The sequence below is a fragment of the Odocoileus virginianus genome, chromosome 23, assembly GCF_023699985.2.
Source record: "Odocoileus virginianus isolate 20LAN1187 ecotype Illinois chromosome 23, Ovbor_1.2, whole genome shotgun sequence".
In the NCBI taxonomy this organism is placed as follows: domain Eukaryota; kingdom Metazoa; phylum Chordata; class Mammalia; order Artiodactyla; family Cervidae; genus Odocoileus; species Odocoileus virginianus.
The window spans coordinates 3939666-3967273 of NC_069696.1; the positions used below are offsets into that span (position 1 = coordinate 3939666).

The 27608-nt window shown below is 56.7% G+C and overlaps 2 protein-coding genes across 5 annotated transcripts in view; one reads left to right on the top strand and one right to left on the bottom strand.

Moving 5' to 3' along the window:
* The window catches only part of DDX11 (DEAD/H-box helicase 11), a 46039-nt gene extending 37005 nt beyond the window's left edge, over window positions 1-9034 (top strand). For 2 of the 3 annotated variants that reach the window (XM_020894857.2, XM_070453182.1), the window contains exons 11-27: window positions 122-168; window positions 491-570; window positions 1369-1413; window positions 1506-1573; window positions 2025-2063; window positions 2227-2338; window positions 2430-2561; window positions 3031-3143; window positions 5416-5488; window positions 5773-5876; window positions 6354-6503; window positions 6766-6834; window positions 6914-7020; window positions 7346-7430; window positions 7667-7745; window positions 7890-8044; window positions 8124-8249. In XM_020894857.2, the coding sequence (XP_020750516.2) occupies window positions 122-168; window positions 491-570; window positions 1369-1413; window positions 1506-1573; window positions 2025-2063; window positions 2227-2338; window positions 2430-2561; window positions 3031-3143; window positions 5416-5488; window positions 5773-5876; window positions 6354-6503; window positions 6766-6834; window positions 6914-7020; window positions 7346-7430; window positions 7667-7745; window positions 7890-8044; window positions 8124-8153 (1488 nt within the window). In that variant the 3' untranslated portion in view covers window positions 8154-8249. Of the gene's footprint in view, window positions 1-121; window positions 169-490; window positions 571-1368; window positions 1414-1505; window positions 1574-2024; window positions 2064-2226; window positions 2339-2429; window positions 2562-3030; window positions 3144-5415; window positions 5489-5772; window positions 5877-6353; window positions 6504-6765; window positions 6835-6913; window positions 7021-7345; window positions 7431-7666; window positions 7746-7889; window positions 8045-8123 lie in introns of all 3 variants that reach the window. The other variant, XM_070453183.1, reaches the window with a different exon arrangement.
* Window positions 9031-23807, bottom strand: WASHC1 (WASH complex subunit 1). Of its 2 annotated transcripts, XM_070453184.1 has the most exons (12): window positions 23606-23807; window positions 22281-22468; window positions 20566-20719; window positions 12345-12456; window positions 11997-12143; window positions 11724-11860; window positions 11371-11506; window positions 11013-11214; window positions 10756-10920; window positions 10203-10361; window positions 9538-9606; window positions 9031-9427 (listed from the first exon to the last, which is right to left on the bottom strand). In XM_070453184.1, the coding sequence occupies exons 2-12, from the start codon at window positions 22375-22377 to the stop codon at window positions 9288-9290; spliced, it is 1518 nt and encodes a 505-aa protein (XP_070309285.1). In that variant the 5' UTR covers window positions 22378-22468; window positions 23606-23807; the 3' UTR covers window positions 9031-9287. The 2 variants fall into 2 exon arrangements, with proteins under 2 accessions (XP_070309285.1, XP_020750513.1); XM_020894854.2 differs by lacking the exon at window positions 22281-22468.
* Between the last annotated feature and the right edge of the window lie 3801 nt (window positions 23808-27608).

Here is a 27608-nt window from a genome sequence, read left to right on the forward strand (position 1 = left end):
TTTTGACTGCCCCCGAGTGTCCTGGGCTGGCACAGTCAGGCGTCCAGGGGTCACTGGCACCACGCAGGGGGGCTCGCCCAGGCCTGCTCTGCCCTCTCACCCGTGCTGTTTTCTCCCCCAGCTCTGCCAGGCCCACAACCAGCTGCTCCAGTACACGGAACGATATGGGTGAGATGCTGCCTCCTGGGGGGGTGGGAAGGCCCCGCTCAGCCTTGGTGCCCCAAAGCCCACCTGCGAGAGGAGGCATCGCGGGGTGTCTCTGGCCTGGGCTCAGAGCGGTGGGCTGGCATGCCCTTCACCTCCTGATTCATCGGGCTTACATCCCACTAGGCCGTGGAGGCCTTGGGCCCCGGCCAGCCTGTCTTCTGGGAGAGCTGGTTGCAGCCCATGCGCCAGTTGGGAAGGTGGCAGGCGGGAAGGCCTCAGCTCGGACCAGGAGGGGAGTTGGGGTCCCTCCCACTGACATGCTCGGGCTTCCCCCGCCTCCCAGGAAGCGCCTGAAGGCCAAGAACCTGATGTACATCAAGCAGCTCCTGTACCTGCTGGAGAAGTTCGTGGCTGTGCTGGGCGGTGAGGAGCCTCCCCACCCCCCTGAGCCTGCCGCAGCCTGGTCCCCAGATGCCAGTCAGCACCCCTGGGGTTCCGGTCACAGGCATCGTCTCAGCCATTGATTTAGGAATCCTCATCTGTCCCTGCTTAGATCTTTCTTAGAACTTGCATGTGTATGCGTCTGTCCTGAGTCCTTTTTACTTGGCCAGGCCCTCTCCTCGGGTGGCAGCACCCTTCACATGTTGTGCTATAAACGTGTATGACCCTGACGGTGCTGGGACTTGGGGCTTGGTGGTCCCTCGAGGAGGGCAGCATAGGCGTGCTCACCCTCTGGGCAGTAACTGAAGCCCAGCGTGGCCAGCCGCTGGTTCGGGAGCCCGGTGAGAGGGACTGGAGTCCCTGGCTCCGGGCCCCACACACCTTTGTCTCACTCTCTGCACCAGCATCCCTTTACTGAGTCGCTTCACCCATAGAAGCTGAAGTGCAGAAGGGCGGGGGAGCTTCCAGGGGATCTCTCAGGTCTGCACTCTTCTCTTGGTTTCTGCCCTGCAACCTGGGAGTCTCCTGCTCACGCCTGTAGGAATGGGGTGGGGGGGTCCCTGTCCTTGCCTTGCAAAGGGTGACATCGCCAGGCGCGGGCTGCACATGCAACACTTCCGGGCCCCTGGGACATCCTGCCCCCCTCCCATGGGTCCTTCGGGTGCTGTAAGGGGCAGAAGACCCCTTCAGACAGGAACATTCTTGCTCGATAACTACAGGGTAGAGGGAGAAGACGGCGCCGGGCCCACTGTCCTGACCCGTTTGACTCTCTTTTTTTAGGGAACATTAAGCAAAATCCCAACATGCAGAGCCTCTCGCAGGCAGGTAAGAGCAGGCAGCAGCTGTTGCTGAGCTTCCCTCCGGGATGCAGGCCGTGGTCCCCGGAGGCGACGTCAGGCCCGCATGTTTGTTCTCAGGGACAGAGCTGAAGACCATCAACGACTTCCTCTTCCAGAGCGAGATCGACAACATCAACCTGTTCAAGGTAGGTCGTCACCTTCGGGGGTGGGCACCCCCAGGCTTCTTTTTTGCTCCCCACCCATGGGCAGGACTCTGCATGAAGACTGTGGAAGGAATCAAAAGTGAGTTCCTTTCGTCCTTGAGCAGCTCAGAGGCCTGAGGGTCTATGGGATAACTTAACCCTTGCACACAGTTCGTGTCAGAGGAGAGGGATCGTCAGCTTGGGGTGAAGGGTCACTATGATGACAGCCGTGCTTTTCTCTGTGTGTGATAAGCTGGTGCTTCCAGGTCCCCCCTTTCTCCTCTCTGCAGTGATGGGGGCAGTGGCAGAGGAGAGGCCCAGGCTAGAGGCTGACGTGGCCACGGGAGGCTTCGGGCACCGGGGGGTGGCGGTGGGCCTGCTCCCAAGTGTATGGAAGGTCTTTCTCCAGCTGTAGCCATTTTCACGGCGCCTCTGGCCGGGTGTGTTTTTGTAGGTGCGGCGCTACTGTGAGAAGAGCAAGATCAGCAGAAAGGTACCCAACCCTCTGCTCAGCCCGAGGCTGCCCCATGTGCCCCTCACTCCTGCCCTGCAGAAGCGCCGGGGCACCTGTCCCTGTGTTCACTGGGGGCAGCTCGTGGGCGGGCAGGGAGGCCCGTCCGTCTCCCCTCACAGCCGCTGCTCTTATCCCATCCCAGCTCCTTGGCTTCACAGAGAGGTACGGGGCAGTCCTGTTGCCCTCTGTGGAGCAGCCCAAACTGTCCGGCTTCCAGGACTTCCTGCAGAGCCTGCGGCCCGGGGCGACAGCCGGTGAGTGGGGACGGGGAGCCTGGGCTGCGGCCTTCCTCGCGTGCGCGGTCTCTGTCTGGAGTCGCTGACCCTCTTCCTCTGCTCTGTGCAGCCCCTGCCGCCCCTGCGGAGGCCGGGGAGGACCGGTCACCGCGGCCTACTTCCCCACTGATGCACGTCGAAGGCTTCCTCGAGGCTCTCACCACCGCCAACCAGGACGGCCGGGTCATCCTGAGCCGCCAAGGTAACTGGGAGGAGCCAGTTCACCTCCAGTTGGTGTTCATACCTTGCTGGGTTAGGACATGGAAACGGCTGCCTGTGACCATGCCGGTGGTCGAGGGGGCGAGGAGGAGGACGCGGAGGTGCTGGGCTGCTGGCCGGCCTCGGTGAGGTTACCTGAGAAGCTGCGCGGCCCGGTGTGAAGGTCAGGGGGGCTGCGTTGGAGTCGTGGCCCTGTCACCTGCAAGCTGCGTAACTGGGACCAGTTTCTCCCCAAAGCTCAGTCCCTCGTGTGGCAAGGGAGATGATTGTGCGTCTCCCTCGGGGTCGTCCTGGGGATGAAGTGGGTCTCATTTAAAGAGAAAGCGGCATCTCTGTGACTCCTGCGTGGACCCGACTGGACACCATCTTTGTCTCAGACAGATGGAGGTTTTGGTTGGCTTGCACCTGCCCGCCCTTCTCCACGTGGCTGTCTTTTTTTCTTTTGTCTTCAGGCAGCCTCAGCCAGAGCAGCCTCAAATTCCTGCTCCTGAACCCAGCTGTGCACTTCGCCCAGGTGGTGAAGGAATGCCGAGCGGTGGTCATTGCGGGGGGCACCATGCAGCCGGTAAGGACGCGGCCCAGCCTCGCGCCTGGGTATTGGGAGGGGGAGGATCCCTGGCCCATGGGGCCGGAGCTGGAAGGGTGGGAGGGTGGGGTGGGGGTGCAGCTTGAGTCGGCCAAGCGGTGTCCACCAGGTGGCATTGCTATTCTGTCTCTGGGCCAGTTTCTGGGGTCAGGCAGACCCAGATATTTCTGCAGCCTCTTCTCCAGAGAAAGCCATCCTGCAGTTTCAGACCCAGAATGCCGTGCCTTTCCCTTGTACCCACCCTAGATACAACCGTCTCTCTCTCTCTCTTTTATAGACTTAAGTTTTAATATACACATTTTAGGGGAGTCTAATAGGAAATCAAAAATAGATCGTAATTCCACCAGGAAAAAACTGATTTTGGTGTATATCATTATTACAGAATTTGTGTAGTTAATTGTTACAGATAATACAGACACGTTTTGAAAACAAAAATGGTGTCTCCACACGCTGCTCTTGTCATTTGCTTTTCTTACTCAGCAGCAAAACGTCTTAAACGTTTTTCCTTCTCAGCAAATTGGCATTTATCCTGCCCAACTCTGGCTGCCCTTTATTCTGTTACATGACTGTGTTTTTATATATGATCGCTCTTCAGTGGACAGACTTAGGACATAGTTTTCAGAAGTTATGAATCCACAGTGATGTTTCTGTATCAAAACCAGTCATTTTACTTAACTTTACACGGTGCCTCTTAAGCTGCAGTTTGGTTTCTTACAGCACATTAACATAATTCTTTGCCTTGTCCCACAATATACTTAGAACAGTTATAAAATTACACCAACCCTCAAACAGTAAACTGTGGATTAAACTCATTTATCTGCGTTTATTCTTTGCCCTTGAAGTGCCCCACCAAGGAGGTGTGGTCACTAGGCATGGACAGTCACTTGAGAGCCAGCTCTTCTCTGTGCGGTTGTGTTCTGAGTTTGGTAGGTAGCCAGGCTTTCTTGGTTTCGGTTTGTTTTCAGTTTCACAGTTTGCCCTTTTACTTTCTTATGTTCTAAGAGATGTCCACATCTGCGTGGTTCCGAAGTCAGAACTGTAACAACGCATATTCAGTCTCCCTACTGTTCCTCTCCAAACTTGCGTTCCCTGTTCCCATAAGTAATCCTTTAATTAGCTCCTGGTCTGTCTCTCCAGTGTTTCACTGTGTGTGCGTGGCTATCACTCCTCAGCCTTTTGACCAAGATGATTTATATCACGGGGCCTTCCCTGGTGGCTCACTGGTAGAGAACCTGCCTGCCAATGCAGGAGATGCAAGAGACACAGGTTCGATCCCTGGTTCGGGAAGACCCCCTGGGGGAGGGCATGGCAACCCACTCCAGTATTCTTACCTGAAGTATCCCATGGACAGAGGAGCCTGGCGGGCTACAGTCCATAGGGTCATAAAGAGTTGGGCACAACTGAGCAGCTTAGCACACTGCAACAACTATATATATAAAATATATAAACTAAATATATATATATGTAAGTTTTGTTTTTTTGTAAAAATGAGCAGATATTTTCCCCTGTCCGTCCTTATTGCCTCAGAGGTAGCACTTCCCCGCCCACCCCAGCACGCCTGCCTTCGTGCCCAGGCTGGTCTGCACCCCTCCTGGGGCTGCATGTTCTCTGCTGAGTGGAGCCTGGGTCGCTCCTTCAGCCAGACTCTCTCTTGAAGTGCAGATTATTACAAACAACCTCATGGGAACTATCCCAGTGCATATGTTTGGTTTGTGGAGCTGTGCTTCATAGGAGATGCCCAGATATGGGATTATGGGTTAAAAAGTAAAAATTGTCTGACTTGTTAAGTGCTGTCAAATTCCCCTCACCAGGAGTTGTTCTGCTCTGTATCCCACTAGCAGCCTACAAGAATACCTGTTTCTCCAAAGAGTACTCAAATTCGGGGATTTTTGCCAGTTTGATAGGTGAAAAAACCTGGAGCTCTTTAAAAAATACAAATGTGTACACCTTCTCACTACAGATTCTTACTCAGTAGTTTGGGCTGGGCTTGACCGTGTATATATATTTTTTCCAAATGGTGATTCTGTTGCACTGCCAGGGCTGAGACCCACTGTGCCAGGTTGCTGGATTTCCCCTGCTGTTTCCTCAGGTGGTTGGAATGCGGCTGCCAACACCGGGTATCATTGGTTTTGTCTTCTTTCAGCGAATCTGTTCCCAGGCTTTCCCTGGACCTCTCCCCCCTGGTCTCACGCACTTGCCCCTCTCGGCCCAGCCCTCTGGGAGGTGACGGTGTTGGCCTTCTGGTCTGCAGGTGTCCGACTTCCGGGAGCAGCTGCTGGCTGGTGCCGGGGTGGAAGCGGAGCGCGTGGTGGAGTTCTCCTGTGGTGAGGACCCAGGCCGGTGGCGGGGGCCCTTGTCACAGTCCAGCTGTGTGCTGTGATCGGCCAGGGGCTGAAGCCATGGTGGAGAGGGGGTAAGGGAGTAGCTTCTGGCTCTGAGTCCCTCCGTCTGCACGCAGAGAGAGGCCTGAGCGTCCCAAGTTGGTTCTCCGTGGGAGTCAGGTGGAGGGTGGGTGCTGTAAGTTGCTGGTCTGGGTCTGGGAGACAGGGCTGGGTGGGGGGCCGGGGGGACGTTCTCCATGGACTCAGCCTCACTGGGTCTTGCCCAGGTCACGTGATCCCTCCAGATCACATCCTGCCCCTCATCATCTGCAGCGGGCCTTCCAACCAGACGCTGGACTTCACGTATCAGAAGAGGGGGCTGCCTCAGATGGTCAGTTCAGTCAGCCTGCCCGCTTGTGGCCTTCGTGGGGGTGGGAGATGGATTTAGGGCTGGGGCGCTCTGGCCAGTCCCGGGTGTTTAGGCTCCGTGTCTCCCATCTCGGCTGGCACAGGCTGAGCGGTGTCTGCGTGGACGTCCACCAGGGGGGGTCTGAGCCGCCCCACCCTCACCCTTTAGCAGGGTGTACGAGCAGGCTGCCCACTACCTTGGTTCTCTTGCCGTGTGGCTCTGTGGGTGCCACCTGGGCAGGCATGGGAGTGCTGGGCACAGCTCTAGGGGCCTGTCTGCGGTTTTCTGTGCCCGATTTGTCACAAGCATCAGCTGGGCCTGTGGTAGGGAGGGTGGATGACCCACTCAGGTGGCGCCACCTGGCCGCACCCCACAGCCCTGATCGCAGCCACCTGTGGTCTTTGGGCTTTGAGCCTTCCGGGAGGGGCTGCAGGATTGGCTTTCGTCTCCCCTCGCTAGATGGACGAGACGGGCCGCATTCTCTGTAACCTGTGCAACGTGGTGCCGGGAGGGGTGGTCTGCTTCTTCCCCTCCTACGAGTACCAACACCAGGTCTGCACCCACTGGGAGAAGAGTGGCCTGCTGGCCCGCCTGACCATCAGGAAAAAGGTGAGTGGTCGGCACTCAGCTGGACGTCCCACGAGAGGACGGTGGCACCCGGAGTTCCTCCCGGGGTTTCTCCTGTGTGGGGGCTTCCTCTACTGTCTCATGCCTACTTCCAGTCCTGATGCCAGCCGGTGGGGGTCTCTTCAGGACCCCGGCTCCGTGGGCTTTTCCAGTCCCTATTCTGAAAAACTTTAGGGCCAAGAGTGACTCAACGCCCAGGCGATCTGTGACCCTTTTCTGGGAGATGCTCTCTGTTTACCTTCAGATATTTCAGGAGCCCAGGAGAGCAAATAAGGTGGAGCAGGTGCTGCTGCAGTATTCCAGGTGCATCCAGGTGAGGCTGCGGGTCCCCGGAGCCCCTGAAGGGGGCGCCCACACTCTGGCGCTGCAGCTCTGGGCTGGTGTTCCCGCAGCACTGCGGCCAGGGCCAGGCCCGGGGCACGGAGACGGGCGCCCTGCTGCTCTCCGTGGTCGGGGGAAAGATGAGTGAAGGCATCAACTTCTCTGACGACCTTGGGCGGTAAGCAGTGACTTCTCACCCCTTGGGCTCTGACTTTGCACCTGGGCTGACGGCTCAGGTCCACACCCTTGAGGGGCCTGGACTCACCAACTCTGGATTGGGCCCTCTGGGGCCAGCTGGAAAACCAGGCTGCCCCTCCTGGATCAGGACTCGGTTCCTTGGTCTAGACTGGACGTCTGGGCTGATGAGAGAACTTGCTCCAGGTGGCAGGGATGAGGGGAAGGAGAGGCTGAAGGAAGCTGGTGGCGGTGGGTGGGGACGGGCCCCTCGTCCTGGGCCTTGGGAACCACCCACGTGCCCCGGGTCACGTGTGACTCCGTCCTAGATGTGTGGTCATGGTGGGCATGCCTTACCCCAACATCATGTCTCCAGAGCTGCAGGAGAAGATGGCTTACCTGGACCAGACGCTTGTGAGTACCCCCGTGCCTCCCCCAGCTGCAGCTACCCCTCGACATGTGTGCCTGTTTGCCCCAAAGGGATGGACATGCCTCCATACTCCTGGGTGTTTTCGCACCATCAGCTGTTGTATCGGCTGCTGGTGCCCGCAAGGCCCACTGGTCTTGCCCCCAAGCCTTGGTCGCTGTCACAGAGAACCCCTCACAGGAGGCAGGCATCAACCCTGATGGGTCCTCTCTGCCCTTTGCAGCCCAGAGCCCCAGGCCAGGCCCGCCCCGGGAAGGTGCTGGTGGAGAACCTGTGCATGAAGGCTGTCAACCAGTCCATAGGTAAGCCTGGGGCGGTGCTGCTGGCGGGAGGGGAGGCTGTGGGCTGAGGTGACAGGAAGGAGCAGTTTCACCTGCCGTCTCTCCAGCCTGAGCGCTGAGGAACGGGAGGGGCATAGTAGGAAGACCCGTCCCCATTCTGTCCAGGCAGGGCCATCAGGCACCAGAAGGACTTTGCCAGCATAGTGCTCCTGGACCAACGGTACGCCTCCCCGGCCATCCAGGCCAAGCTGCCGGCCTGGATCCGGGACCGCGTGGAGGTCAAAGCCACCTTTGGCCCTGCCTTTGCTGCTCTGCGGAAGGTCAGTCCTGCCCTTCTGGCTCCCTGAGACTGTCCCGCCCCTGCCCCAGTTTGGTGTCATGGTCTTTCCCTCTCTGCAGTTCCATCGAGAGAAAGCTGGCCTTTCCTGACTGGTGGTCGCACCAGGGTCGCCAGGGCCTCCCTTCACCTGTCCACGGGCAACATCATCGTGAGGTTGGTCTGCAGGGATCCTGCCTGAGAAGGGGGTGCCGTGGGAGCCCCTTCAGGACTCACTGGGCTGCCAGGATTCAGGAAGAGGTGGACCAGCCAGCAGGAGACAACGAGGCTGACCCCAAAGAAACAGTGACCCCGCCATTCCTGGCCCGACCCCCGGGCAACTGCCTTGCTTGGAACGGAGTCTGTCTCTGCTCGGCCCAGCCCTGTGTCCAGCTCTCCGCTGATTCCTGGCTGGTCTGTGAGTGGCTGTGGAGGCTGCAACCACCCTGCCCTGGCCTGTTTCTCAGAATCCATTCTCAGAGGTGAGATGGAGCAGGCTCTTCCAGCCTCTCCCTTTCTCACTGAAATAGCTGTTCCAGACCTTTCACCCTCGGAAACTCAAGAATGTTACCCATCCCCACCCCCTGGTATCCACAGGGCTGTTCTGCCCCAGCTTCGGGTCCTCTCGGCCACCTTTTCTCTAAGTCTTTAAGAACTGCTCCCCAACCTCCCAGCCTCACTTCCTCCTACACTGTAGCCCTCACCTGCCCCCGGGGCCCTGCCAGCAGGATCATCCTCCTGGCCTGGCTCCAGGGCCTCCTGCTCAGCCTCAGAGCAGACGCCAAGACACCGCCTCCCCTGACATCAGCGATTATGCCGAGGGCCATTAGGCTCTCAGCGCGGCTATTTTTAGAGACCCCGTGTCTATCACGGAGACACTTTCCTGTGTGGAAACAGCCCTCCCTCCCTGCACCCACCCCCCCAACCTAAGCCCCAGCTCCAAGGGCCGTCTGCACAGCTAAGGTTCCTTAATTAAAAGTGCACTGTTGGTTTAGGCTTGCATCACTTCTTTATTGATTCATGTACTGTTTTACTGCAGTCTAAGGAAGAGGAGCACAGGCAGAGGGCACCCCCACCCCCACGCCTCCCCTGCAATTTGGCCTCCGAAAGCAGCCTCCTTGCTCCTTGAAGATCCTGGCAAGAGAGCTGGAGAGTCCTCCATGACCCTGTCCCCCCAAGGAGCCTGTCTGGCTGTTTTGCATGGGGGCGTGGTGCAGTCAGGGACTTGGGGGGCGATGAGCTGAGCCCTAGGACTCCCAGTCATCCTCGTCCTCTTCGCCCGGGGGCTGTTGTGGGGGAGGCAGGGGCGGGATGGAGTCTGACATCCGGGCGAAGGCTCCCCCTGGCCCCTCGCTGGCCCCAGACCCAGGTCCTTTCCCGGAGATACCTGGGAGGGCAGATGCCGGAGTGAGGAGCTGGTCTGGCCACCAGGCCAGCCAGGCCCTACAGACCTGAAAACCGCGAGGAAGGAGGCGGCACCAGGGTCCTGCTTCCTACCTTTGCGCCTCATGGCCAGCTTGTTGAAAAGGTCTGACATCAGGTCCCCGCCCTGGCTGGTGGCTCTCACTGCAGTGGGAGAGCATGGGGACAAGGTGAAGGGACCCGGGGTGGGCTCAGTCCAGCCCATGTGACACCCCAGGGCTCAATCATGGGGTCCTCTGCACTGTCAACACTCTGGCCCCTCCACAGCCACCAGGCCACCACAGCCCCTGGAGCACTGTTCAGTGTTACTAGGAAAGCAGGTGACCTCTGAGTAACGGAGTCACTGACATCCTGAGACAGGCACGGAGGAGCGGAGTCGCCTCCGTCCTGAGCCGGGCTCAGGGAGCAGCACTGGGCAGAGGAGGAGCCTGCCCAGGGTCCCCGTGCACCGTTCAGAAGCACAGCTGGGATGACTCAGGGCTGGGATCCCAGGGAGCACGGCTGCTTTGGGCCCAGACGTGGCATCTGTCAGCACTGGACGCACTACTGACGTAGCCCGGAGCCTCAAGGGGCCTCGAGAAGTGGGCTGCAGCTAGGTCCCCGTCTCTAAAAATATCTCTAGTCCCCAACTGTTTCCTTGGACCATTGGCCGAGTCTAAGCAGGCTCCAGCTCCGGGCAGGAGGGCCCACACAGCCCCTGGAGACGCGGGCAGAGCGCCCTGCAGCAGGTCCGGCCTCACCTTGCTCCTGCTCTTTCTGCTTCTTTTTCTCCAGCTTGCGCTCCTTGACACTGCGGAGCTTGGCCTTGCCGATGCCCCCGGCCTGGCGGATGGACTCCAGCAGAGTGGCCCGGCCGCTGGAGGGGTCAACCACTTCCTTGGGCGCTCCTTGGACTGGGGCTAGAGGGTGGAAGGTGCAAGGAAGAAAGGCTGCGGGGGCCAAGCCGGACCCCACCGCCCAGGGTGGGTACCGAGGTAGCCTGGGAAACACATCACTGAAGGGCCACGCGGGGGCTCTGGCTGTATTTTCCATGGTTACTAGTAGCCCCCTCTGTCGCTGGTTCAAGGGGAATGGGGGGTCCAGGCTCCCTCTACCCTGAAGGTTAGAATTTCAGGGCCCCAAAGATATGGTTTGAAACCACTACTTTATGAACTCGGGAGAATGTAATTTTGAAATCAGAATTTCTGAAAATCTAGAATTGATGACCACTTAACTAAGCTACCAAAAACCCTTCAGGGATCCAGAAGTTGGAGGCGCCCCTCTCCCACCCACACGCCCTGGGACTGCCCCTACCTGAAGGGGACGCGCCCCCACTGTTGTCCCCACTGGCGGGCTGTCCTGGCGGGGCCATGGGTGGGGGCGGAGGTGGGGGGGCGCTGACCAGCACGGCCGGAGCTGGGGGAGGCGGTGGGGGTGGCGGGGGCGGTGGGTGTGCCGTCAGCACCCCATCCTCGAGGTCTGGGACAGAAGGCAAGGTGTCAGGTGCCTTAGGAGGCAAGAGGCTGAGCAGGGGAGTGCCCACCCCAGTCTGCCCCCAGCTCTCGGCCCACCTGGCTTGAAAGGCTGGGCCACCTCCGTGTGGAAGGCGGGCAGCTCAGGAATGGCGCCGGGCGCAGAGGGGGCAATGCCTGGGCCCAGGTCCGCGCTGTACATAAGGTCGTCGGCCACGCCGGGCAGGTCAGGCAAGTAGGATGGCACGTCGATGTCTGGCACCTGGCCCAGGTCAGGCACGTAGAAGTAGTTCTCCGGGACCTGTGGGTTGGGAGGGTGAGGGGGGCCAGGGAACAGGCCTTGGAGTTTCCCAGGCCCCCAAGCACAGCTGGGCGTGTAGGGGGCTCATCAGACCCCTGGTCCAGACAACATTGGGGGGGCCACGCCCCCCCACCCCCAGGCACCGTCTCCATCCACCTGTTGTTCCAGCTGCTCCCTCCTGCTGATGGACAAAGGGGCATCAAACAGCTTCTCCTCCGTCTCGGCCCCCAGCATCACGTGGGTCTTTGTGACGGCACCAGCCAGAGGGTCCAGGAAGACATACTTCTTGTACCTGGAGAAGGTGGAGGTCAGGGCATGCAGCACCTGTGCTCGGCCCTTGGGCTGGACCACCCTTCCCACATCATTAGGGCCATGGCTCAAGTTAGGATTACAGCCTCCCAGGCCTTATGAGGCAAAACCAACTGGTCAGGAGCCTCCTGGCTCCCAGGCCATAGACTTCTGCTGCACCCGAGCCAGGAGCCCCCTGGCCCCCCACCCCCTTCACTCACAGGTTCTCAGTGGTGTTGAAGAGCAGCAGGGAGCTAACGGAACTGATGTTGCTGGGGAGCCCGCCCAGCCCCTCCTCAGCCTCGTCCTCAGGCTCCGGCTTGGTGTTCACACACACGGGGAAGAATTTCAGCTTCTCCTGGGGGCGTGGGGAGATGGGAATTGACTGAGGGAGGCGGGTTTCGGCTCCAGGCCAAAGCGATCCCCCGACTCCTCCAGCAGTCAGAATCCTCTGGGGCCTTGGCTCCCCCAGGGTGCGGGGCACTGCCGCAGACCTGCAGGGCGCGCTCGTCCAGGGGGCGGTGCTTGCTCTGGATCCTGTGGCGGGGGCGCCTCTGCAGGCCGGGGTCCTGGGCCCCGGTGAAGATGGAGCCGTACTCCCGCAGACGCTCGGGGGCAGGGTACTTGGCGCTGGAGAACACCTGTGGACACGGCGTCTGGTCAGTCCTGCTGGGCCTGAGACGCTCCGGAGCCTGGGTTGGGGTGGGGGGACTGTGGGCAGGAAGAGACCTGAGGGGTAGCTGGAGCAGGCACCCGGCAGCTTCGGAGGCATGGGGAGAGGAGAAAGAAGAGGACTTTGGGGACCACCGACCAGCCAGAGGACAGGGCCACACGCCTGCTACCTTGATGGCTTTCTTGCTGCCCTTGATCTTCTCGATCTTGGCCTGGGCCAAGGATACCCTCTCCCCGATGGCCTGCAGCTGACTCCGGCTGAGCTCTACTCGCTGGGAGATCCTGCCACCAAAAAAACAAAACAAAACAAAAACTAATCACCAGGGCTGGAGGCTCCTCCCCAGGCCCCTGCAGCCTCTGGTCCCACTCGTTTCTACTGGCAAACAGGCAAACGGGGACTCGGGTAAGGGCTTGTGCCTGAAGTTTTTGTTTTGGCCACACCCCACAACATGCGGGATCTTAGTCCCTGACCAGGGATTGAACCCATGCCCCTGCAGTGCAAACACAGAGTCTTAACCCCTGGACAGCCAGGGAAGCCCTCGGGTAAGGGCTCTTAAAACAGCAATACCTGCTTGTCAGGGCTGATCCTGGAACTGCCCAGGTGACCTCGATCAGGACTATCCAACCTGAAGGGTCTGGGAATGGACTGTATTCCGTTCCCTGGAGCTCTGGGCAGGGACAGGCAGTCACCCTGGCACCCAGCTGGCACCTGTACGTGCCACCTGAAAGGATGCAGTGCCCACCCACCAGGGCTTTCCTTCTCAGGCCCAGGTGAGCAGAGACAGAATCTTCATGACTTACATGGAGGAAACCAGAGCTTAGAGATTCCAGATCCTGATTCCAGTCCCAGAGCTGACCACAAGGAACCGCCCGACTCAGGGCAGGCAGCTCTGGGTAAACCCTAGTCCCCACTGAGGTTCTCACAGTTGTGGGTGGTCTGCCAAGGGGCTGCCCCACCCCTTCCCAGGATTAGCAGGTTCCAGCAACAGGGTACCCTGTTAGTTCCTGAATATGCCCAATGCTGCCTTGTCATACGGCCCAGCCGTCTCCCCACACGGCTGGTCCTTCATTTCACTGAGTCCCATGCCAAGGCCTGCCTGAGACAGAGTTTAAAACTCACTGTCACTTTCCAACCCTTAGCCGGGTCTATTGGTACACACTGCCACCTGTCACCATCACAGAGAAATCATTTGGTCAACAAAGGTCTACAGAGTCAAAGCTATGGTTTTTCCAGGAGTCATGCAGGGATGTGAGAGCTGGACCATAATGGCTGAGCGCTGAAGAAATAATGCTTTCGAACTGTGGTGCTGGAGAAGACCTTTGAGAGTCCCTTGGACTAAGGAGATGAAACTAGTCAATCATAAAAGAAGTCAACACTGAACTGACATGAAGAGCCAACACATTGGCAAAGACCCTGTTGCTGGGAAAGATTGAGGGCAAGAGAAGGGAGTGACAGAGGATGAGATGGTTGGATGGCATCAGTGACTCCATGGACGTGAATTTGAGCAAACTCAGGGAGATAGTGAAGGACAGGGAAGCCTGGCATACTGCAGTTCATGAGGTCGCAAAGAGTTGGATATGACTTAGCAACTGAACAAGAACCACCTGTCACCGTGTCTCCTGGGCTTGGGGCTCTGTTCTTTGCTGTGTTCCCAGCACCTGGCACTGAGCCGGGCACCTGAAGGGCTAACACCTCATGCCCCAAGGTAAATGCACACGTGCCTCACTCTCACTATTCAGCAGCACAAGGTTCTTCTCACTTCCCAGGAGCCCCAGCCCACCCCACCAGGGTGTCCTCTGCCCAAGAGCCCCCTCTACCTCCAGGAACACCAGCCCCTGACTGTGGCCACAGCTGGTGAATGGCAGAAGGGCCTGCGGACCCTGGTCAGAGACCACATGGCGAGGGAACTCAACGATTTTCTTTACCAGCCCTGATCACCCAGTTTCACAAGCCCAGGGTCTCCACCCCTGATGAAGTCTCCTTGATTACTCCTGTGGCCGCTCGTGTGTGGGGGCTTGAGGATGCAGGGGCTGGGCTCCAAGCAGGTACCCAAACCAGCTTAGTTCTCCTCGACAGGCTAGTCTGAGTGGGGTGGCAACACAGGCCAGAACAAGAGGCCCAGCTTCCTTTTAGGAGATGTGGAACCAGCGACCCGTCTGGGCCCACTTTCTGGCAAGGAGAACGGGCTCCCTATTACACACAGGCCACTTCCTCTCGTTCCCAGCTCAGCCCCATGCTGCCGGGGGATGCAGCAACCTCACAGTTAACATAACGGCAGTGTGGAGGGTTGTGTGGGTGGATGTCCGAACTGGACACGGACAAAGCCTGCTCTCTGATTTCTCAAAGTTGCAGACATCAAGCTTAATAGTGAACTCTGGCAAATTTCTGGGATGGATTATTAAATACAGGGTCCTAAGCAATCTGAAACGGAAGACGTGGATCCCTGGGGCCAGCACTGTTCTAAATTCACAGTGTTTTCTTTTATGACAGGGCTATTAGCCTGGCGTATGGAGGGAAAAACCTCACACGCAGTGCAGCCTGAGTCAGCAAGGGTGCTGATGGCTTCTTGCAAAGTCCTGTGGACGAGACGGAGCTGGGGGCTGGAGGAGAGCACCCTTAGGAAATATCAGAGCGAGCCAGAGAACAGCAGCACCCGGAGGGCACTGTGGGCTGATTTCAGTCGTGCACAGAGGTCTCCGGCAGGGCCCTGCACAGTTCACCCAGTGCTTGATTAGGAAGCTGGGGTATCCAATGGGAAGGCCCCCAAATGGTCTGCATGGCGGAATCAAGACCCACATGAGCTGAAAGTCCAGGAAAGGTGAAACTGATAAAGAATGACTGTGAAGGTCAGTACTCAGGTTTAAAAAGCCAAGTGCACAAACACAGGGGACAGAGGTTGAGCAGGAGTTCAGGTGAAGGAGGACGTGATGACTTTGGTCACCTAGGCGCTAATGGCAGCCTGGACGAAGGAAGTGAGTCCGTGGAGCACACAGCACCATGTTCCTCTCCCACCTTCTTTCAACAAACAGGACGTCCACTCTCTTGGAGGCATGGCAGAGGAAGCAGAGCCCTGGATTCATGAGCTCATCTCCTGGACACCCCACTCACCCACAGCCGTATCCCCTTCAAACCAGGTCCACGTGTTAAGAGGACCATGAATACCCTTCCGGGCTACAGGCTCTGCCTGAGTCACGGCTGCATCGCTAGCACCTGGGACAGCGCCTGACACAGACCACAACACAGCGGCTGGGTAAGTGAGGAGGTAACGAACGTCCAGAGGAGGGTGAGAGCAAGGTGAGGAGTGAGAAGCTCATGTCATACAAGGTAAGCGAAGGACATTCGGTCTAAAGATGAGAGAACTTGGAGAATGTAACTCCCTTCCATCACCAGAAGACCTCAAGTGCTGTCAGGTGGGAAAGCGATCGTCACTGCAGAGAGTGGGGTGCATCAGAGTCCGTGGCTGGGGGGGGCAGTGTGTGTGACACGGATGCAGACCTCAGTGCTGCAGAGGAGAACGTCCTCGTAAACCACTGCCTGGCCTGGGAAGCCATCAGACTCCAGCCGGATGCCCACTGTCAGGGTGCTCCGGGGTGGATTCCTGTGAGGGACAGGACGAAAGACGAGATTCCCAGGGTTCTCCTCTCATCTAAGTAATGTCCTGCTTGTTGACAAAGGCCCCAGGCAGCCCAATCTCAGACCAAGGGTGAGAGAGGAGGATTCAGCTGGCGGGTCACCTCTCCTGACTGGAAGGCAGCGTTGGGAAGGCCTGCGGGGCCACGTGAGGCGGGGACCAAGAGCCAGGACTGATCAGCAACATCCACTGTGAACAGGACGGTGCCAAAAGGGTGGCTTGTTTGTTCATCTAGACCCCACGGCTCAGCTTCCAGGCTCATCCCTGCAGCGGCATCCCCACAGTGTCACCAGGACCCCAGCAGGGAGGGGCAGGCTCAGCGAGTCTGCTCAGAGCCTGGGGCAGAGAGGAATCAGGCAACACACTCCTGCTCCCAAGGAGGCAGACAACTGCCATGTCCCCAAGCCCGGGGGACAGCAGCAGTGTGGCCGTGGGCAGGTCACTTAACTGGTCCACGTCCCACCTTCTTCAGCTGAGAAGCAAGGCTGGTAACTTCCACATTGCAGAACTACCATAAAGGTCAAAGTCAGTGATGTGTGTCTCATGACCCAGACAAGCCGACAAGTCCCCAGAACACGGTCAACATCTGCCTGGACCACCCACAGACTGGGTGGGGTGAGGGGCCCCAGGCAGTGCTGAGTAGACCGGAGAAGAACATTCCAGACTCCAGACAAGGACACGACGCACTGCAAGGGAGCACCGTGGAGGGTAGAGGGCTCCTCTGCTGGGGCCTGGGGCGTGAGGCGGTCAAGGTCAACGAGGCCCCCGGGGGGCCAGGACAGCACCCGGGCTGCCTGTCCTGTTACCTCCGAAGCTGAAGCTGATCCCTCCGACCCTCTGTGGAGATCACCTATGAAGCCAGGCAGGCACGGGGCCCCCTTGGGGCTGCTGCTGCTCCCAGCATCACACCAGTCAGCTGCGGGTGGGGGGCGGGGGAAGACTCCCAGCCCTAACTGCTGCTCCCCTCCCCTCCCCTCCCTGGGGGCTGCCCCCCCAGCCCCATCAGCCCTCTGAGCAGCTCTTGCTTTCCCTTGAATCTTCTCCACTTGCTGGGGTAATTAAGAACGATCTGCTAATTATGCAGGCGGCTGATTGAGGCCTCCTAACCCTGGGAGGCACCAGGTGCCAATCAGCAGGGAGGAGGGGAGCATGGAGGACAGGGAGAGGAAGGAGGAAGTGAGGAGGAAGAGAGGGGAGGGGAGCTGGAGGGGGGAGGAAGAAAAGACAAGGGAAAGCTCTGCAGAGGGCAAGTGGTCAGGCTGGGGCCGCCGGGAAGGGCCGTCTCTAAAACCACTGAATGTCACGCAGTCCACTCCACTTGTCCTGCAGCCCCTCTGCACGTCATCTAAGTCATGTGGAGCAGGTGACGTCTCTGGGTAGCTATTTTGGGGCTGGCATCTCCCAGGTGACGAGGGGCAGGTGAGGGCGGGAGGTCTGCCAGGCAGGAGGACAGGCTGGGGAGGGGCTGTGAGGAGCGGTCCAGGCGCCAGCGAGGTCCTTGTCATTCTCTCTAGCTCTGCAGACTCGGCTGCGGCAGAGTGGGAGCAGGACCCGGCTCAGAATGCTAATATCCCATGAGTTCACCTGCCTGCAGATGCTGGGCACGGGCTCCAGGGCGGCCGAGGGCTGGGCCTGGGCCGGAGGGAAGGGGAGGGGGGAAGGGAGGGGAGGGGGGGAGGACAGGGGAGGGGGGGAGGACAGGGGAGGGGGCTCTTCTCTGCAAGAGGAGTACATTCAAGGGGAGCGAGTCCAAGCTGGGGTCACATCCCTACTGCAAAAGCCCATAAGGACAGAAGAGCCTCAGGCCCGTAGGCGGCTGGTGGTAGGGGGGAGGGCTCAGCACCCCTACTCCCTGTCATCCCTGACCCCAGCGCTGTGGGGACAGTGGCCTCTGGGGGGGGTACTCAGGCCCCTGCACCCTCCAGTCAGGCCTCAGCAGGCAGTCATGTTCCTCTTACCATCTGCTCCCCCATTTCATCACAGCCAGTCTCCACTGGGGATGCTGTTTCCACAGGCCTGGTCCCCACATTTCGGGTTAAACCCTAGGGCTGGGGGTTAGGTATGTGACTGCCGTGTCATCCCCACCCTGCCCCAGCCTTGGCTCTGGGACCGCCATGAGGCTGGGGCTCCTGGGGAGGCGCTCCTTCCTGCTGGACCTGAGCTGTAGGCTCACTGGTCACCTTGCCAGAGCGAGGCCTGTCTGGGAGTGGGGCCAACCCAGAGGCAGCAAGCAGGGACGGATGAAAGCAAACCAGTTCCTCACATCACCCTGCGGCTCCACAGCCTGCTCTGCCGACTGGTTACTTTTGCTTCAGTTGGTTTGGGGAATCTAACTGATAAATGTGCTGCCAAGTCTTGCTTCTCTGTCCTCTGGATCCCCAGGCGCCCACACAGTGCAAGCTATGTGGCTCTGACTCAGCTCAGACGGCGGCTCTCCCCTCCGAGATGATGCCGCCCCTGAGCACAGGGACCATGTGGCCGAGCATCATCGGCATCCCTCGGTCCCGAATGCTGGGTGTCTGCTGGAGAGGGGCAGGGGCACCTGGAAGCCGGCTGTTTAGGGGAGCATCCTGCCAGCCCTGGGCCTCAACGGGCCCACCACCCCTCCCTGTGAGATGGCCTTCCTGCCCTCTGCTCCCATCCAGGAGCAGAGGAACCTGGAAGTGTCTACAGGAAGGAAAAGGAAAGCATGCTCAGAATCCAATGCTCCCCTTACAGATAGGCAGGCCTGTGGTCACGGTCCTGGTGAGGAAACACAAATATCTGACGGACTATTTCATCACGAGGCGTGGGGTGACCGGAATCTGGTACTAGTGGCTTTTAAAGGTCTGTGTTCTCTTGCTTAGGTGACCCCTGGATATATTTAGCACCTAACACTTTCTATAACTAGGGATAGCAGGTAATGGAGGGCTAGCATAGGTGGCAAATGAGCAGAGATGATGTCCCTAGATAACAAGAGGGAACATTTACTGGATGCTTACTATACACCAGGCACTTCGGTTCCTTTCTAAGTTTTAATTCATTTCATCTTAACAACGATCCTCTGAGGAAAGCACCATTATCACTGCCATTTTATGGATGGGAACACTGAGGCTTTATAGGGAGGTTAAGAGCAAGTAAATGGGGAAGCCAGATTGGAGCCGGAAGTCTGCTCCAGAGTCAACCCCCTTAACTACGTCACGGCCCCGCCCTCGGTTACATTCACATCCTGGAGAGGCCTGGGGCAGCCAGGTGCATTAGAGGGCAGCTCAGAGGCAGAAGAGTCAAGTGGATCTAATGTTGGGATTGTCCATCTGGAGACAATGGCCCCATTTTCTGCCCCACTGGGGAAGGCTTCTGGGAAGAGGTGGGGTTCCAACTGGTGGAGGAAGAGACTGCACGTTGCAGCAGTGGGGGTTCTTGGTCTGGGATACGAGCAGGGGACGGTGGGGGAGACTTGGCCAGGAGAAGGACCTGAGTCAGGCAGTCAAATACTCCAAGCCGGGGACGCATGGTGGGGGCATCCAGGGAGGAGAAGCGCCAGCCCATCTTAGCTTGCTCATGGCCAGAGAAATAGTACCTTACACAGGACAAAACCAGGGAACCTTCACAGAAAACAGCAACCACCGCTCACACACGTTCAATCAACATTGAGTGAAAAATCATCAGAGCCGGAGAGCTGAGCTGGGTCAGCGCTGGGGTACAAACAGCCACCACTCCCCACCCGGAATCGCTGAGGATCCAAGGCCATCTTGCCAGCCTCACGAAGCCCCTTGCTCCAGCCACACTGGCTTCCACTCAGGCCCCTCTCCACTTTAGCTCATGCCCTTCCTCCTTTCTTGAAGGTTTTTCTCCCAACCTACCCACTCACGATACCTCCCCTTCCACCAGTCCGGCTTTTCTTCACATACGTCTTCCCTGACCCTGCAGACAAAGTCAGGCCTCTTATCACAGAGACAGGGTAATTCCAGAGCCTGGAGCCCCTACACCTGGGTGTGACGCCTAGTTTCACAGCTCAGGCAAGTCTCCTGACCCTTCTGCCAGAGTTTCCTCATTGACAAAGTGGAAATAACAGGACCTCAAACAAAAAGTTGTTGAGGGACTTCTGTGGTGGTCCAGGGGCTAAGACTTTGCGCTCCCAGTGCAGAGGGTCTGAGTTCGATCCCTGGTCAGAGAACTAGATCCCACATGCTGCAACTGACCCAGCGCAGACAAATAAATAAATACATATTAAAAAAAAAAAAACTGTTGAGAGTATTGAATGAGTGAACACACTCAGGTCAAGGGTGGCACACGGTTAATGTGATACAAATATTAGGTGTTACAAAATAGTAGAGATTGGTTTTCTCACAACTGTAACTAACACACAACTAATCACTTAGAGTCTGTCTCCACTGCTGTAGTGGACCCTCCAGCTGGGCAAGGATGCTGTCCTATTAAAGGGCCCAGAGCCTTGCACACAAGAAATGTTGGATAACCAACCATGGGCTGACTGGGGGAACAGGCGAAGGAACAGGGCCCCCCAGCAAGGGAAGAGCAGTTGGGAGAGTCATACCACCGCCAGGGCCCGTGGATGCATGGGGAAACCCAGGGCTAAGCAAGACGGTTAAGAGTGAGCACTTAACAAGAAAAAGTTCTAAGCGGGGCACCCAGCTTGGCCCCCTGGGCACAGGGAAGCCAGCTGGGTCCCCTTGAGGACCGAGAGTCACCACAGAGGTGCTCCGAGACAGTGCCTTTGGGACTGGAGAGACGACTGCCTGGGCCAGGGAGCAGCACCCACCTGCTGAAGATGTCTCCGGAGACCTTCTGTAGGTACTGCAGGGCATCCGCCACCTGCTGGATGGCCTCCTCTCGCCGCAGGTCTGGCTGAATGAGGGGCACTGCGTAGGTCTGACCGGCCAACGAATGCTGGGTCCCCGTGGGGGTCATGGTGCCTAGGGGAGGGAAGGGAGCATAAGGATCCCCCCATACTTGCCCACACCCACCCGGCATAGGGCCAGGTGCTGGGAAAAGAGCATGCACGCAGCCCCCCATCCCAACGGTCTGCGCGGCTTCAGCCTGGGTGGCAGTCGGGGGCTCCCAGGGGCTGCTGTTCTGGCAGTGCTGGTTGAGGGAACAAGGGAGACTGTAAGGACCAGAGACTGACACAAAGCCTTCAGAGGGCAATGACTGGCTGCCACAAGGTGGGTGCGTGGTGCCCGGCTAGGTGCCCCTGCCCTACCTCATCTCACCTCAACCTCCCAAGCCTGGATGAACAACAAAGAAACCGTGGCTGGGAGTGAAAAAGAGGGATGGGTTGCAGGGGAGTGGGGAATTGCCTGTGCCTACTGCCGGGTACTAGCAAGAGGTACCGGTTCTGCAAAAGCACAGAAAATATGAACTCTGGGTTCTTCCCCTTCTGGTCCCTGGGACCTGCTTCCAGGAAAGGACAGGCAATGGCAGGAGGCAGGGATGTCCGGGCTCTGCTCTCCCAGACTTGAGCTGGGTGTGGGGTGGGGGTAGGCAGGAGGAAGGAGGGACACATGGGGGGTGGACAGGAAGGAAAAACCCTCCTTCAAACTGCAAGAGGAGGGCAGAGTCAGTCTATTTATACTGGCTTTAATTAACTCCGCTCCCTGGTGCCACCAAAGCAGCAATCACACTGCAGACGGCACTGATGTGATTGGCAAGAGAGGCAGCGGGCAGAATATTAAGGCACCAAGCCCCTATAAATAGGCCTAATCATGGCCCCTCGGTAGAAGACCGTGAAGAAGACATTAATCAGGCCTGGCACTGTGCCCCAGACCTGCTCTCCTAGGTGGCAACAGAAGTGTGGGTGGGACTGGGTAGGTAAGGCCAGGGTAGGTTTAGGAGGTTTTGTTTGAGCTTCAAGTGCTATGTGACCTGGGGTAAGTTACTTGCCTTCTCTGAATCTGATTCTTTCCACTTCTCACCCTACAGACTGAGAATGGCATTGCCCTCTGAGAAGTGGTTATCCTCAGTGCTTCACACCAATATCCTCACCACGCTGAAGCTTACTCCTCGCCCTCTGCTGGCTTCCCCTACTCTTCCTTCCACCCAGCTTGTTCTCTCCTACCCTTCCCAGGCCAGCACTCTTCCTGGTCTGAGATGACCAGGCTGCTCTCCAAGCTTTTCTCCAGTGATGAACATCTCAGCTTCCTACACCTGAGCCTGCCTAGCACCCTCATAAGGATTAACTCATCCCCAGGATTAACTTACACCCTCATCGGAGTAACTCCTCACCTCCCCACCTCTCCTCCCACCATCAAGTGAGCAAAGTGGAGCCAACTGATCCCAAACCATCCCCAGCCCTGCTCCTCTTTGCATTTACACTGACGCAGTTCTGCTGGGCATCCTAGCTTAGTTCAGTACCTCAGTTTTCCCACCTGTAAAACAGAGAGGGAGGAAAAGGCAGAAAGAATGTAGTTCCTGTGCTCATCTTGAGATGCACTGCTCAGGGTCAGTCACCCACCCAATGTGTGTCTGTCCACGCACCAGGGGGTGGAACAGGCACGAAGCCCCCAGGCAAGGAAACAGGAGGTCTGTCCAAGAACTGAGAGCCTGAGTACAGGTGTCCAGAGCTTTTACTCATTCTGTCTGCTAACAAGGGCTGATCAACTATCAGGTACCAGCCATGACCACAACGAAGAAGAATACGACGCTATGCAAGCTGTGAAGACAGCCTGGAAAACAATTAAACAGCAGGTGTTAATGCTCAAATCAAGCTGTGAACCCAGTGCTAGGGGACACTGAGGAGGGAGCAAGTGACAAACCCCTGCTGGGGTCAGGGAGTCTGGAAAAGCTCTTGGCAGAAGATGTGCCTCCCTACCAGGCCTGGGAGAGAGGGCAGGGAGAGCACCGCAGAGAGAAGGGACAGCTGAACAAAGGTGTGTAGGGAAGGGCAAGTGGTTTGGGCAGTGAAGATAAAACCATCCCTGGAGGAGGAGCAGAAAAAGACAGTGGCCAGACTGTGAAAAACACCGATGGCAAGGAGTATGACCTGAGCCTGAAGGCCAGGAATGAGATCCTCAGACCTGCCACCTGGTATGGGGGCCACAAGCTACGGGGCTCCTGAGCACCTGAAATAAATGGAGCTCGTCTGAATGCAGGTGGAGTCTAAGTGTAAAATACACACAGAATTTCACACTTCCTACCAAAGCAAAGAAAATATCTCATTAAAAATTTAAATACTGACGACACCGTTGAAAAGACCGTACTTTAAATACAGTGGGCTAAGTGTATTACTAAGTTAATTTCGCTCTTCCCTTTTAAAGTCACACATGTAACTGGTAGCTAGCACAGTAATTTTTTCCTGGACGGCGGGGCGCTACCTCAGACTCGACGGCTTAAGAGAATCCTGGTAAATACTGTGGATTCTCATAGGAGAGTGAACATACAGCAAACCGACTCGCACAAGTTCTGCTTATACAATAAATTTGCAAGTGTCGGAATACCGACACCCACACCAGGGGCGGCAGGAACCCAGGCAGGGCTATAATGGTGTGGGGTCAACCAGGGGCCAGGAGGGATGGCCACAAAGGGAGGGTTCCGAGAGCCAGGCCGGTGCTGGGCAGGCCCGCGGGGCGGGAGCCGGCCAGGGTCCCCGGGGCCCCGGGTCGGGGGTGGGGTGGCGGGCGAGGACGCCTACAGAGGCCCAGTCCGGACCCACGGCCAGTCGGCGTCAGAGGCGGAAGTCACCCGGCCCGGGCCTCCCGGCCGGCGTCCCCCGAAGCCGCTCCCACCTTCACCCGTCCCCTCGGAGACCCGCCCCTACCTCCCGCTCTCCAGTCCCGTCTTCCCAGCCAGGCCCGCGCCCTCACCTGCTTTACGCCCGCCGCTTCCGCGACGCGCCGGGGCCCGTCGCAGCCCGCTCCGCCTCCCTGGTGATCCCGGCCCGGAGCTCCGGCCCCGCCCCCAGCCGTCAGTTCCGCCGGCTCCGCGCTGCGGCTCCGGGCCACCTGCAGCCGCCAGTCCCCTCAGCACCGCCTTGCCCCGCGGCCAGACGCGACCCCCACGCAGCCCCACCCCCGTGCCCTCTGCCCCCTCGCCCCGCGCAGCCGCTCCCTCCTCCGCGCGGCCCCGCCCCCTCCGCGCGGCCCCGCCCCCGCCCCGCTCCACCCACTTCTCCTCTGTGATGCACTTGATTGTGCCCCTCTCTGCCCGGGTTTTCCGGGCTTGGCCTCTGCGGGCCGAGCTCCCCAGAGTCCGCCCAGTGCTCGCCCTCCCTTAGATAGTAAATGCCAGACACAGAAGGACAAACGCGCTGTGCGAGGTGCCCCGTAGCCGCCAGATCCAAACAGAACCAGAGCGGTGGTTGCGGTGGAAGCGTTATGGTTTAATGGGTTCAGAGCTCCTGACGTCCTCTCCTGGACCACACTTTAGTCAGGCTTCTCTGAATCCTCTTCCCAACTAGGCCTCCACTTGCGTAGCCCAGTTTTAGCAAGAATCCTGTCACTCGATTTAGCCGGAAACCTCCGCCCTCTTATCTGGCCAAATTCCTTGCTCCCTTACCTGCCGCCTGCCCCCCATCCCTGTCCCCAGGTGATGTCCCATCCCTCACCTGCCCGCCTGCGGCAAGAACCCTAGCCTAGAATTACTCGTAGCTCTTAAGTAATTTTCTGTCCATCCCATCCCCTACCCTACTGTTTGTCCAGAAGTCCCCACTTGTCTGCAGTATTTGGAATTGACCCCGGGCCTCTAATGACCTCTCCTTTCCCCTGTTGCCAAGTCCCGAATAAAATCTGCTTTTACCACTTTAATGACTGTGTGGCTCTGGTTTCCTTTCACATGTCGGTTTGGGACGATGACAGAGTTCTGGATATTTCTGATGGTTGCATGACGAGGTGAATGTATGTAATGCCACTGCACTGTACATTGAGAAATGGTTAAAATGGTAGATTTTATGATATGTCTTTGTTTTGACAAGAAAAAAGCCCTTTTTAAAGACTTAAAAAGTTAACTACATAAAAGCAGCATCAATGCAAAGATCCTGTAATAGTCCCTCCTGGGGTCCGTTGACTTGCCTCAGAATTCTCGTCCCCTCTCTTTTAGAGTTGCCGGATGAAAACAGAAGATGCCAAGGTCATTTGAATTTCAGACGAAAAACAAAAGTTTTTTATTTTTATTTTTAGTACAAGTATGTCCCAAACTAAGCATGGGGCATGCTTACATTAAAAAAAATAATTTTTGTTTATTTGAAATTCAGGATTAAGTGTTTCATATATTTTTTTGCTGGACCTGGCACAATTTTCTCTCTACTCTCTTCCAATTACTCTCAGAATTTTGTCCTCCTTCCCTACCCATCTCTGCATCCTTCCCTGGGAGAAAGTTAGGATGAGATGTCTTTTTTGCTGCTGCTGCTGCTGCTAAGTTGCTTCAGTCGTGTCCGACTCTGTGCGACCCCATAGACGGCAGCCCACCAGGCTCCGCTGTCCCTGGGATTCTCCAGGCAAGAACACTGGAGTGGGTTGCCATTTCCTTCTCCAACACATAAAAGTGAAAAGTGAAAGTGAAGTCGCTCAGTCGGGTCCAACCCCAATGATTTGCAGGCTGCAGCATACTGTTCCCACCAATGATGGGAAAGAGATGGGTTTGCACCTGTATTATAGACCAAATGTGCAGCTGCTCCAATACATTAACACCCTAACCCCCAAGGTGACAGCATTCGGGCCGGGCCTTTGGGAGGTAATTTGGGGCAGATGAGGTCAGGAGAGCGGGGCTCTCATGAGGGGAGACAGCCCTGACAAGAAGAGATACTCTGTCTCTCTGCAACACTAAGGACACAGACGAAAGGGAAAAGGGCTCTCTCCAAGAATCAAACCGGCCTTGATCAAACCGGTACCTTGATCTCGGTCTTTGGAACCTCCGGAACTGTGAAAAATAAATTTAAGCTGTTTAAGCCACTCTATGGTATCTTGTTTTTGATTAAACAATCTGCAAGCTCATTTCCCCCTCACTTCACCTGAGCAATGACTGATCAGATTAAGGTGGCCATCAAAGAGGGACCCATGGGGCCTCAGCTGCCACATTTATAAACTGGGGTTACGGGTTGAGCACAGGAGAGAAAGGATGTCTAAGTGCTCTGTGATCTATGAAGTGTGTTCAGACACGAAGGGCTCGGGACATCTGTCTGTACATAGACATGTGCCCACATATTTCACACATCAAACCCAGCTAACTTCTCACAAAACTGCTGCAAGGCTCCAGCGCCGAGCAGCCAGTTCACCCTCCAGATCGCTTACCCTCACTTCGTCCAAGTTCTCCACCTCATCTACTGCCGACTGGCTATCCCATACTTCATTTCAACGTTTTCCTAGGAGCTGGATTGCAAAGACATTTAACCTCAGCCACTTGAGCTGTAATGATAATGCTGAGGATAAAGAAAAACTGAGTGTCGTCTTAATACCTGCCACTGGTGACCCATCATGTAATTATATTCACACAAAATATCCAAAAAAGTCGATGCAGGTTGGTTGTTTCCAAGAATGAGGGGGAGGGGTAATGTGAAACGGCTGCTATAGGGTACAAGTATGCTCAGCCGTGTCTGACTCTGCGACCCCATGTACTATAACCCGCCAGGCTCCTCTGTCCGTGGGATTCTCCAGGCAAGAATACTGGTGTGGGTTGCCATGCCCTCCCCCAGGTGAGCTTCCCCACCCAGGGATCGAACCCGAGTCTCAGCTGTTACCACTGAGCCACCTGGGATGCCCTGCCTAACGGGTGATTTTCTGATTGGGGGTGATGAAAGGTTACAGAGCTACACAGAAGGAGGGGTTTCACAGCATTGTGTGTGCACTAAATGCCACTGAACTGTTCACTTTATTTTAATTTGTTTTACATTTATTGAATCTTTATTACAAGCACATCTACAAGGCATTTTGTTTGATGGTTTGGGGACTGAAAAAGAATTTAATGGCCTGACTGGGAAATGAGAGACACAGATGAAAAACAACACAAGGCCATATTTTACAAATTTAGGTGATAAAGAGTAAAGCAAGGCTGTATCATTGACTGCATGATGGTTAAAATTTTTTTTTTGCTTTCTTTTTTAATATAATTTTTATTGGGATATAGTTGATTTACAGTTCTGTGTTAGGAGTTGTTCACTTTAAAATGGTCAGTTTGTATGGCTATCACCTCACTCTAAAAAATAAAACTGACAGACAAGCCTGGGGCATGAGAAATGCTGTCCAAGCACTAAGGGAAGAAAGGAAGCAAAAAGGTAAAATACAGACATGAGCCCAATCTACTTCTTTTTAACAAAAATTCCCTAAGAATCTCCAACCAGCAATTTTCTCTTACATCTTATTGACCAGGTCTAGATCACATGACCTTGGCAAGCTGCAAAGGAGACTTGGGATATGAGTCTTTGTAACTGGGGATATTACTTACCTGAACAAAATAGGATTCTATCCCTGGTGGCTCAGTGATACAGAACTCGCCTGCCAATGCAGGGCATGTGGGTTCAATCCCTGAGTTGGGAAGATCTCCTGGGGAAAGAAATGGCTATCCACTCCAGTATTCTTGCTTGGGAAATCCCATGGACAGAGGAGCCTGGCAGGCTATCGTCCATGGGGTTGCAAAGAGTCAGACACAACTTATCGACTAGACAACAGTTAGGAAGGAGTGGATAGAAAGAGGGTATTCAACTGTGCAGTGTCTGCTAGAGACACCTAACCTTTGCTCATGTTTGCTCAGAGAGGGTTTCTGGAGGATGTGATGCCAGACATGAAGCTTAAAGGATGGGCAGGAGTGGCCCCAGGGAAGGAGGGTGGGGTTATAGGCGTTCCAGGACCAGGAAACAGCAGGAGTCTATTCATCAAG

Bases quoted from the DNA above. Each gene is read 5' to 3' on its own strand.
- WASHC1 (XM_070453184.1), bottom strand. From the start codon at position 22,377: ATGAGTAAAAGCTCTGGACACCTGTACTCAGGCTCTCAGTTCTTGGAC. The intron at 12,457-20,565 runs GTGGGTGCTGCT...TTTTGGTGGCAG, and splicing joins TCCGGAGACATCTTCAGCAG to GATCTCCCAGCGAGTAGAGC. The intron at 9,428-9,537 runs GTAGGAAGCAGG...CTGCCCTCCCAG, and splicing joins GCTGGCCATGAGGCGCAAAG to GTATCTCCGGGAAAGGACCT.